The 12,828-nt window shown below is 35.5% G+C and overlaps 1 protein-coding gene across 1 annotated transcript; it reads left to right on the top strand.

Annotated features, from left to right (window-relative positions):
* The first annotated feature begins 1,213 nt into the window (after window positions 1–1,213).
* Window positions 1,214–7,407, top strand: LOC106668038 (aspartic proteinase A2-like). The gene is made up of 9 exons (XM_024225625.1): window positions 1,214–1,321; window positions 5,422–5,560; window positions 5,651–5,807; window positions 5,838–5,950; window positions 6,395–6,594; window positions 6,658–6,783; window positions 6,843–6,996; window positions 7,057–7,149; window positions 7,210–7,407. Exons 1-9 carry the CDS (start codon window positions 1,254–1,256, stop codon window positions 7,360–7,362), a joined length of 1,203 nt encoding a protein of 400 aa, XP_024081393.1. The 5' UTR covers window positions 1,214–1,253; the 3' UTR covers window positions 7,363–7,407.
* The last annotated feature ends 5,421 nt before the right edge of the window (window positions 7,408–12,828 follow it).

Below are 12,828 nucleotides of genomic sequence, written 5' to 3' on the forward strand. Positions count from 1 at the left end.
GCAGCAGAAGTCAGAAGTCGAACCATACTGGTTCTGTCGCGGTTCCAGTAATTCCTTTGTAAATCTCGAGGATGGTCCTTCTATGAACATCTTCACGTGCCTCTTGCCTGAGGTGGCTCACTCATTGAGGATTCATTTTTAAGTATATCCTTTTTTTTGCGAACACAAGGTTCAAGGCATAGAAAATTTATATTGGCTCCTGTTTGGGCCAACATGTCCAACTTGCTCATTGCCTCTATGTCCCGAATGCCCTCGGACCCATGTCAATGTCAGGGCAGTATGTTACTGACTCCTGCCAGTGATGCCATGCAATTCCATACGCTTTGACCATTACCTCGCATGAGGCTAAGAAGGTAATTGCTGCCTGATTGTCAGAGAAAATTCTTCGGATTCGCCTGTATTAAAAACATTAAAAGGTTTTCAAATGATAAAATGAAAAAAAAAATTAAACTAAAAGACCATTATACAATAGAAGGATGTATTGTAATTTCAGTAGGCATTTGAGTGGAAATTGTTGTATTGATCGGTGGTAATATATATTAAAGAGGTATGACCGTACATAAATGGAAATTGTGCCCCATGGCGAAAGGATGGCCTCCATGATTGTACAATGGAACAATAGAGGCAAAAGTTGGAAATTTGATTCAATACTGGGGTCCGAAAGGTCGGCAGAGGAGAGGAGGAAGTAAAGTTAATGAACTGGGACCTAGGGATGTCTAATTGGAATAATCAGGAACCCCGGTCAGGACCGGTTTTCGTTAACGAACACGGATTTTCGGTGACTGTCCCCAAACGGATCAATTCTACCTATGTGTAAAGTGGGAAAAAATGGAAAATGCAAAGAACCCAGAATTCGTAAAGAAAAAATGGTCATTTATATGAACCTCATAACATTGATTTTCAATTTTTGTTTTTTTAATTCGAAAAACAATTGGAACCTACTCTATTATTTTATTTATCTCACCTTATACCCAATTATATTTTAAGGTTTTGTAAATGAACTTCGAAAAAAACAAAAAATTATATAAAACACACAAAGACAAAAATTCGACGAATTTCATTAAGTATTTCCCAGACTAGAAAAAATCCGAGTATTAAAAAAAATTACTCATCTTACACCAAATTTCACACGCAATAGTGAAATCACTTTTATCATCAATGGGTTTAAGAACCTCTCAAGAATTGAAGCGATTAAATTTGTGTAGGTCTGCGAGTATAAATACTGTCTGTAATAGCCATTTCGTCAGTTCAAAATGAAATATACGATCTGCCTATCACTACTGCTGGCACTCCTTTACGTCCACAGCGAAGCTGTGGTCAGGTAATTAGATTTAGTTTTAAAAATCAACATAATTTGTTTTCTGATAGCAATTTACAAACATGTCATTTAATCTAGAAATAAAATTAGTTTAATTTTCGCCTTACTAAATTGGTTTTGCTATGCACACTTATATAGGCTTATTCTGTCAAGTTACTCCTTTTTAATTTCAAATTATCCGTTTTTTTTTTAAATCAAAAACCTATGAGATGGTATGAAAAGTAAGCACGTAAAGTAAAATACATACATACATGTGAAAAAAAAAATAATCTGGCAATTATATGTATATGAAACCATATGAAATTTAATTGTCATTAAAGATTAAAATATGTACAAACACTTTAATTTGAGATTTTTAATATCAATTAAATAGGTTCTTAAAAAATATATGAAAATTGCAATCAACATTTATAATATATAAAATTAACACTAAAAGTATATTTCAATTTGGTTAAGAAATTGTTAACCTTCATGTTTACAAGCATAATCCTTTATTTTAATCCAATTAACTATTTTTTATCTAAGATTTTGGTTGAGATGAAAAATTACTCTCAAGAGAGGGATTCGAACAAACGACTTTCGGCTCAATACGTCGCTGCTCTACCACCTGAGCTATCGTAACCCAGAAGTTAGATCAGCGACAATTGAGCCCAAAGTCGAGGGTTCGAATCCCGCTGTCACTAATTTTTCATCTTAATCAAAAACTTTATATAAAAAGAATAATTTATTGAAATGATTAATATGGTCAATTACGACTTCTACGCAAATATGGATTAACGTTATTTTAATATTTCATTTTATATAACTTTTAATTTTGTAATTAATTTTCATACAGTCTCTTATATATATGAGCCAAATTATTTTATATTTTAAAAAATTGTAAAATTAAAAGAAGGATTCTTTATTTTTATATTTTACTAGCTGTACTATTCGGCGTTACCCGGGGGATTATAAAAAGTTTTATTTTACACTTTATAAATTGTAGTTACTGATAAATTCAACATTGAAGTTCATAGCAGTGCTCTCGGTGATTGTTGATTCACCAAACACGTGTTTGGTGATTCCATTTATCATATGTACAAAAAAATCCCTTGATTTTCCTGTATGCAACGTGCAATTCTATGAAAAAAACATGGATTATCCAAATTCAATTTTTTCAATGATTTACCTTGTGATTTCTTTATCGTTATTGCAAAAGCAAATTGCAAATTGCAATCGTTTGATTAGGAATGGCATACTGCATGATGCAATTGATTTAGGTGGTATCACCACATCCTCTTGTTTAAATTGTGCCAATGAAAATTATTGCTGCGTTCACATTTAATAATCTTTTAACCGCTAATCTGAGACCAATGCAAAGACAGGTGGGTCAATATGTCTAAGAAGAATGATAGGAACACCAAATTTCTGATCGTGTATGGTGGCAATCCAAATAGATCAAGTTAATTTAAGAATTTATTTGGATAATTTTTTTGCTTCATTTTGATCCGTAACAGTATCTATTAATTTGGAAGTAGTTCTTTCTCCTGGTAACAAGTGTTGAATGCTGATATTATGATGACTTTTGTAATTTTGTTTCATATCTGCAGATACGTATTGAACCAATTTTTCTTGTGTGTAAGTCTGTAAAAATCGGTTGGTAATTTAATGTACCCTTGTTGTTTCTATAATTGTAATTTTCCAATTTTCAATGTGCAATAATTGTATCGCAAAATGTTCTGCAGAAGGATCGTTTCGTAACTGAACACGCATGATTGTCGTCCAATTTGACGATTTTAAAAACTCATTTAGTTCATTAGCTTTTACAGCCATTATGCGTTCGTCCCAAATAATTATCATGCATTGGTTGGAGTACTTTACTCATTCCTAATATTTCTGAAATGTTGCAAGTTGTTGTTACGCTGTTTTGTCTTTTGAATATCTATTTGAGAGCTGAATATGATGTTCTACAATACTTGAGGGTGCGATTCCCATACGATATTATGTTGTGCATGTAGGTTACCAGTACTATTGAAATAAGAAATGTTTTTCCTTTGCCACTGGTGCATCTAACGTACACCACTTTCATCAGTTGTTGCTCGTCTTATCGCATAATAAACATGTTTTTGTTGTTGACGTAATTTTTGAATATTTGATTATACAAATATACTTAATTCGTTGATGTTGAAGTTGTTTCACGTGGTAATTCAATATCAAATATTCATGAACTATTCCATTTGGTGGTCCCAGCTGTGACAAATTAACGATTACCAAACACTTGTCTTTAGTCAAAACTGATGCTTCATTATACATTTATGGTATGAGTTGCATGTTATGATTTAAATATCTTATACGAAGTCTATGCTGAATGTCTTCAGCCGTAAAATCATTATACTTATGTTGAAGTGTGTGGTGTTTAAGACCGTTAGCCAATGACAACAGAAAAGTTCTCTGAAAGCTAGCCGATACAAGTTTCTTCTCAGTATTGGCGATATCCTTCAGAATACTCTTTGCTTGGTGTCCATATGTTCCTCCTTCAGAGAACATTTTTGTTGAAATGCAGACAACACAAGGCCCTGATGATTTCCATAAGATGGAAAACGTTGGCATGATAAAGAACATGTTTTTTCTAACGTCACACCAGACCGCTCTTCTCGATCCCCAAATAATAATTTATGTTGAAGGTTGATATTAATGAAATTGACATTTTTTGCGGCTAATACGGCACTTTCACAACATTAACCGGTAACCATTGATAAATATTGTAATTTTGTTTGATAGCTGTAAATACACATTGAACCAATTTTTTTGATCGAATGGAACCACATCTTCCTAAAGAAACTTAGAGCAGCCAGAGATCCATCTGTTCATCAGTTCGGAACGGACATGGACGTTGATCCCACCCTATACCACAACTGACTGACTGTCTTTGAAAGGCTGTGATGTACGCATGTCACATGGTCACCTGATTGCCACAAACCAAACTGGCACTCATCTGTGATGAGACAACCCTTCCCCATTGTTCACGTGTCCAAGGGAGATGCTCACTTGCAAATAGCCGCCTTTCTACTCGATTCCCCCCCCGTAGAGAACTTGATGCGGGACGTTAAGAGATCAGGTTATTTTCACGAAGACATTTGATGATGACGGTTGTAGAGCTCAGCCTTACATCATGTTTGCAGTTGACTACCTATCATAGAAGCCGTTAAATGACGGTTCTGTAGTGCGGTGAGATCAATGAAACGATCGTCCGTCATACATCGCGATCGTCCATTACATCTTCGATCGAATTTCCGGTCGCCCTAAACCCATTTACTCCATCGTGGATGGTAAAGCCCGGCACACCCAGGACTTGGGCTATGTAACATACGTAGTTTCAATCATGGTCATGCAGCCTGTCATCAAATGAACAAGTAGCCAAAGTCTTTTAATAAAACTAAAAATAATGAAAAGTTACATTAATTAAAAGATTATTTGTACATGATGGGTGTAAATTCCCGAACGTCTAAATATTTATTTTGTAAAAAATAGTGCAGATAAATTTATTTTTTAAAAATGGAAATGTTTTGGAAGCACAATTTATAATATTTAATTTCATGTAATTTTTAATTTTACTTGTCATCTATTTTCAACTAGTTACTTAGAGCAATTATTTTATTTTTTTGAATGATTTAAGAAAGAGGTTAATTTGAAGTTAAAAGTGTTAATTTTACGTTGAAAAAGAGTTAATTTACTATTTAAAAAGTTAATTTAATTTCAATTAATTAATCTTTTTATGTTGTTTATGTTGTATTGGTTGAAATGAAAAAGCTAGTGTCACGAGCGGAATTCGAACCCACGACCTTCGGCGAAATACGCCGCTGCACTGACCACTTGAGCTATTTGGACTTCGATCAACTCGGACACCAACTCCCCATCTCAACGGTGGGTTCGAATCCCGCTCGTGACACTAGCTTTTTCATTTCAACCAGTACCACCTTACATAAAAAGATGAATTAAAAGTTATTTGGTCAATCGCACCAAGAAATAATGGATTTATTAGTAATTTAATGTTGATAAGGGATAATTGAACGGGAAAAAGCGGAAATAGTCAAATGGACTGACTTTTTTCTTCTTGTTTGTAGGGTGTCTCTGCAAAAGAGGCTTCAAAACAAGGATCGGTTGACTTCACTTGAGAATTTAATGAAATACCAGCATCGTCTAAAAAAATATTTGTTTTTGAATAATAAAAACACGAAAGAGGATCTACAAACCAATTTGAACGTACGTTGACGAAAAATAATTTTCTTGCATAATATATACGTACTTATTTGTATTGCAACGTTTATTTTAGTAATTGATATATATTTCCAGACTGCTTACTACGGGACAATCTCATTGGGCACGCCACCTCAAAATTTCACCGTAGTCTTCGACACGGGATCTTCAAAACTTTGGATTCCATCGTCGTATTGCAAAAGCCGGAACGTATGCAGTACGTTTCCCATCAAATCTTTTCTAAGAGTTTACGTAGTGTACATCATTTCTAATTGATTTTTAGGGATCGGCTTTTACGATCATAAGTCTTCGACTCACCAATTAACGGGTAAAACATTCCAGATCGCATACTGGACCGGAGCTGTAGCTGGATACTTGGCCCAAGATACATTAACCGTGAGTATAATATATTTATTTAATCAATGATAAAGCTGTAAAATATTTGTAATTGTCAGAAACCTAATACCCTTTTTAATATACAAACGTATATAGCTTTTTCGTTTTCAACTGTTCCTAAAGGGCAACAATTATTGCAATGATACAAAGTAGTACTTCATACTTACTAAGCAACTACAGCATTCAAGAAAAGAAATTATATGTAATTTGATACTTACTATTTTGGTCTACTATCCTGGCTGGGTTGGTATGTCAAACGAGTTTCGTCATTTTTTAATCTTCATTATGTCTGACAGACCAACACAGAAATGAAAGGTAGACCAAATTGACCGATAATGACTAAATTATTGTTTTATCAACCCGCAGACCACACGGAAAAAGTTCAAAATTTAACGTGTTATTTTCCCCTCGCCCATTTGAACTAACCGAGTACGATTATTTTAGATTGGAAATATGAGTGTACGGAACCAAGAGTTTGGGGAAACGACATTAGAAACGCAAGCACCTTTTGGTTGGGCTCAATTCGACGGAATCTTTGGTCTTAGTTTTCAATCTCTATCGGTTCAGGATGTCGTACCGCCATTTGTCAACATGATGAGACAGGGCCTAGTAGAAAAAGGGAAATTCTCCTTCTACCTCGGAAGGTAATTGTAATTTGTCCACTCGCTCGTACAATTCATTCATATTCAAGATTTTGCATGTTTTAGAAATCCTGATGACGAGGTTGGAGGAGAACTGGTCTTTGGAGGTGTTAATGAAGATAAAGTTGACGTAAAAACTCTCAAATCATTTAATATAACTTCTGACCGCTTCTGGAAAGTCAAAATCGACGGGTGAGTAGCATTTTTCATGTCGAATTTCGATTTTAAATAATTTATATTTTTCTTGGTAGTATCGAAAGCGAAGACCGTAAATGGTACACAAGCGGTTGCCAGGCTATAGTTGACAGTGGTACGTCTTTCATCGTCGGCCCGGCTGATGTTATAAACGACTTATTATATAAAAAGATCGGAGCGGTATTCGTTAAACAACTCGGTGTATCGGCTGTAAGTTCATTTTTCCTTTTTTCCTTAACAGCAGTGAATCTAATTTGATTTGATTTACAGGTCAATTGTGACGAATTGGACGATTTACCCACTGTTAATATTACCATTGGTGGTGTAAAATACCCGCTGAAATCGTCCGACTACGTCATTAAGGTAAATTTTTAATTAATCAACGTCAAAGTGTGTACATTTATTATGCATTTTATCCTACAGTTCAAAGAAAGGGAAGGAGATGTGTGCGTCCCAGCATTTTCCCCTATGAATAAAGCCAAATCCTGGATTCTCGGTGATGTCTTCATGAGGACGGTATACACGGTTTTTGACATAGAGAACCGCACTGTCAGCTTCGGAAAATTGAAATCATAATCTTTAATTTGTGATTTCTTTAAAATATATTTTTCTCACTTTTTATATTTGCAGTTAGTTTTTCTTTATCCGTCTCAATTTGAATAAATAATTATCTTGCATTCATATCAAAATATTTGCAGTAATATTTGTGAGAATGTCTACAGTTTGACTGAGATGGATGGATAATTTTGTTATGTCAAAAACTACTAGTTTGTTAGTTAGGGGATGGTCGTGTTATTGACTTAAGTATCCTACGCCATACCACCCCACTAGTTTGCCACAAAGTCCTTTCAAAAATCTTCCTGAAAAACCTTTATATATTATTTGAATGCCTCAATGTTGTTCCACCCCAATAATTCTTGATTTCTACGACATCACTCCACCATTCAACAGGGTCACAGTGGTAGACATTATTTGCTGCATTCTTAGACATTGGGCCAGCAGCCTTCGATGGAGTATGGCACGGATTTGCTGAGTAACTTATTCTGGAGCTAATCCTATATAACATCCCTTTCCCCATTCATTATGTTGAAGCGGGTGTTCCGCAAGGCGGCGTCTTGGACCCATTCTCTATTCAGCATACACTGCATTCCAATCCCATAGGCAGACCATACCACCACACTTTCAGCAAATCCAGAACCAGTAGTGGTCTTCAGAAACTTCCAGGATATCTATCCTGATCTGGAGAATGGTTCAAGAAACGGAGGATCGAACTCAAGGAAACCAAATCCCAGCAAATATCTTTCCTCCTTCGTCGTATTATTTCTCCCCTAGTATATAAATGGGAAGTTTATGGGCCGACAAATAGCTGAGGTCATCGCCGGCCCTCTGCGTCTTTTTCCTTCTTTTTCTTTTCTTTTGCGCATATTTTGTTTTAAACTGCAGCCATTTGAGCGTCTCGATCTAGTTACTGACTCTCTGATTTCAGATATGTACTACGTTGATATTCTAGAATGCTAGTCTCTCGTGTGTACCTCAGGTTGTCAAATTCAGAATAGAAACAAAACACATGTCTAACATCACCACAAACATAGATGTCTGATCACATTCACTCCCCCAGAGTACTCGATATTCCTCGGGGCGGAGTTATAAGCAACCCCTTCCTTTCACGCAAATAAATTACTTTTACTCTCCAGACGTCATACTCTCACCCCAGAATACTTGATATTCCTCGGGGCGGGGTTATAAGCAATCCCCTTCCTTTCACGCTAATAAATTAGTTCCCCTACTCTACTGCAAATCTGTTCCTCTATCAACATCCAATGTAGCCTGCTATTGGGAACTTTACTTTGACAAAAGACAGACTTACTTGGAACCCTACACTCGCTTCAAAGATTATAACTGAACAGTCGATCTAAAATCCTTAAACGACTACTTGAAACATATCGAAACACTCTCATTACTACAACCATCTGGCCGTTTTCGATACAAAATGTTCTTTATAATTTTGAGTTGGATTTTAGAAAGCTAGCAAGAAGCATTGATGCTTTTTATGTGGGGCTGGCATATAATTGACTAGTGGCCTAATAGGGTTGTCAGGTTTGTGTTAATTTAGGAGGGATATCAGGTTTGGAGGTGTGGAATTTATGTTTGTGCATTATTATGTTTCTGTGAGATTGATGATTAGGACTTAGGTATTTATTTTTTATAAAGTTTGGTATTGGGCTTTGTAAGAATTCTACTGTTTATGTCCTGGCTGATCTATCGAAGGGGTAGATCAGTGAGTGCAATATGGAATCACAATGAAGGCTTAAAACATAAATTAACTTTTATCATAAAACAGAACAATATGTCGATAGGAATATCTCCCAAATTACATCGAGAGAGAGAGAGAGAGAGAGAGAGAGAGAGAGAGAGAGAGAAAACGCCCAAGTTTGGAAATGCATATTTTCTCAGCCTTTTAAGCCGTAGAATTGCGCTAGATCTAATTTTTTTTTAATTTTACTTTTAACGAGATGGCTCTTTTAGATGTTTGCCTAGTTATTCAACAGTAAATTAAAAAATTCGGGAAAATGTTAATTTTTGCACGTTTTTACAAAAAGTTCAAATTGAGCTGTGGTGCTAGGAAATCGTCCTGGAGCGACGACCTTTATCAATTGATAGAAAATTGTAATAAGCTTTCAATTATATGATTTATTTTTAATGAATGATTTCTTGGGTTTTTTGACTGTCCTTTGCTTGGGTACCTGGCCTGTTTCGACTGCAAATAAATAAAATAATAAAATGAAAATAAAATAAAATTGGTCACTTTCCAATTTGCCCGATTTTCTCAATAGTTTTCGAGTTATTCGCGATTTTTGGGCAAAACCGTGTTTACATTTAATTTAATGGAATGACTAAAACGTATTAAAATTTTAACGTTAAAACCTCACAAAGGGAAGGAAATATTAAAAATATCGGTCAAAGGAGTGATCATAAAAGATGAAATTTATGGAATTATGAAATTATAAGAATTTCGTCATAAAAGGAATTATTAGTTTTAAAATCATGGATATTTTCAAGGATGAACAAATTTTGAACAGTCATGTTTTTGGAAATTTTACGCTCTACAACTCTACAACGTTTATTTAGAAATCGTGAGATGCGGTCTGGTGTGATGTAGGTTTCAGAAACATTTTCTTTATCGTGCCAACGTTTCGATCTTTATTGAGATCNATCATTTACAAAAAGTTGCTGCTATGAGTCCTGTTCGTTCTTTTATGCCCGTCGGGTAGGATCCCAATGGCTGCGTTCTGTGTCCACTATGACCCAGACACTATTCGTACGGTATGGTGTGGTTGTGTTTTAGTTGTTCTTCTGTTTTGTTTTTGTTGCGTGTGTTTTGAAAGATTTGTTTAGTTTTGTTTTTATAGTTGGGTATTTTTGGTGTGTTCAACCAAAACAAATATTGGTTGAAAAATCGGTACAAATCTGCTTTCACTTCAACTTTAAATAAGAAGATGCTACTTCATCGACTCGAAACTAATACACCAAGTATGAGTAAAATGTAGTACCATAAGAAACTAAATTTCGAATTATATAATTAAAAACGAATAAAATACAATTTCTTTGGTATTGTAAACTTTTAATTGATTTTGAAAAATGACCTAAAATCAGCAGTTCCTTTGTTTAATTGCAATAATTAACAAGAATATTTTACTCTTTTGGTTTTCTTAGTTTTACTAGTGTTCGATCGTTTTCTTTTGCGTTTTACAACTTTGCATTGCTCGTCCTCTGAATTGGCCTGCTTTTTCGTTTTTGTTTCTTTCCTTTTGGTTTTTCTTTTCCTTTTGTCTTTCACATCATTGTATTGCTCATCATCTGATTTGGACTGCTCTTTCGTTCTTGTTTCTTTCCTTTTGTTTTTTCTTTTTCTTTTGTCTTTCCCATCCTTGTATTCCTCATCATCTGATTTGTTCTGCTCTTTCGTTCTTGTCTCTTTTCTTCTGTTTTTTCTTGTTCTGCAGGGATCTCTTGTAGATGTATCCTTTTTTCTTAATTTTCTTTCTTCTTCCGGTTTTCGGCATACGCGTTTCTCTCCTTCGACCTTTTTCTTACCAGCTGTGCCGCAGAGCCTGTTAGTCGGAATAGCAAGAGATCTTTGAGAGACGATATACTTGAAATTCTTCTTAGTGAGAAACCCTTTGGCCAAACCTTCTTTCAGGGCTTTGGCCACATCCAAACTAGGAAGATCGTAAAGCAACGACATACGGTCCGCGATTTCCTCTTCGGTCAAACCGTCTGTTTCATGATCCAAAGAGATGACGGCTTTCAATCGTTCACTGTCGAACTTAAACCCCTTAGTTGTGCCCGCTGTACTCATTCTTTCAACACGTACTAATAACAAAACTTGTAAAAAAAGCGCTAAAACAAACAAGCAAACAAAATCTTAATACAATTAATTATTCATGTGTTTATTTATAGTTTTCATTTTTTTAAACAGCTGAGAATATTTAAAGGCCCTGAAAGATTATAAAAGCCAATATACATATTGTGTTTCTTCCAGTCACTAACATCTTCTCATTTTATAATCGTAATTATTTAAATTTTTTTTTCGAGATTTTTCATATTTTTTCTAAAATCAATCCAATTGTAAAGGTATAAGTAACATTTCCTCCCAGACCGGCTGATTGCTAGGGTTATATTTCTTGAATTTTTTCCTTATTACAATTTTCAGCGAAATGGCACCCTGAACTGTCAGCTGATCCATCCCTTCTGGATGGGACATGTTGAATGAATGTTTATCTATTTGATTACAGTACAATACATATAACAAAACAGTGTAGGTGTATTTAAGATAATACATTTGAATAAGTAAATATTTATATATGAAGCAATTTCAATTACTAACTAGGCTTGACCCGACTAAGAATAGGGCATTTGAGGTTACCCCTTTTTTTGGGCCAAAGCCCGCGTATGTGTCTAGCATGCAGAGAAAGGTTGCTCGATGTGTCCCACCTAATTGAGGGGGCTAATTCCTTCGCTACATATAGAGAGCGCGTAGAAATGGCACCCGATATAAAATTTGTTGTTTGATTGTGCCTTTGTCTAAAAAGTAAAAAAATGTAAATTGCTAAGAAAATGAAAACAGATAAAATTTGTTTAAATTTTGTTTTAAATTTTTAATTAACATTTCAATAACGCGTATTTCCTCCTCTTGCCTTAATTACATCTCGAAGACGGCATATTTTCTACCAGTTTGGAAATGTCTCTTTGCTGGAGGGTAGCCCATTCTTCACGAAGAGTCCTTTAAAGATCGTGGAGTGAATCAGGAAGTGATGGACGTGCTCTTATTCGTCTTTTGAGGTTATCCCATAAATGTTCGATATGGGTGAAGTCTGGAGAATGGCCAGGCTAAGACCCTGATGTTATACTGTTGAAGGGACGTTTGTACTATGCGAACATGTGGACGGGCACTGTTGTGCATTGGAATAGGATCTGGGAAAAATTACAAACTTCGTACCTTTCATTTCGCCTTCTCCACACTCTTTCACGCCCATCTGGAGATGGTAGAACAAATCTAGTATACTCATCTGTAAAAAGAACAGCAGACCAATCGTCTAAAGACCAATTTATGTGTTCTCGAGCAAATGGGAGCTTTGCAACTCTGTGTGTTCTGGTCAATTCTAGTCCTCTTACGGGGCGAAAAGCCATCAGTCCATATTGATTTAATCTTCTTCGAGCAGTGCGTTCAGAAATTTGGACAACCCGAACTTTCTGGAGCTGATGAATAGCTTGAACAACAGTAAGGTACCGGTTTCGCAAAATTCTCAAAAAACCGTCATCCTGTGGTACTGTTACCCTAGGGCGTCCAGAACCAGGCCTTCTATGGTACGACCCAGTTTCTCGGAAACGTCTAACGGGTCTTGCAGAGTTTCGTAGGGAACTCCGATGGCAATAGACGCATATCTGATGGAACGTCCATCATCAGTAAAAGCCACACCATGCCCAACATACTCAGCACTAAGTGGCATTTTTAAGTTTAAAAATTGAAATTAAAAAAAC

Source organism: Cimex lectularius, unplaced genomic scaffold (assembly GCF_000648675.2).
Source record: "Cimex lectularius strain Harlan isolate CLEC.00 unplaced genomic scaffold, Clec_2.1 scaffold108, whole genome shotgun sequence".
Lineage (NCBI taxonomy): Eukaryota > Metazoa > Arthropoda > Insecta > Hemiptera > Cimicidae > Cimex > Cimex lectularius.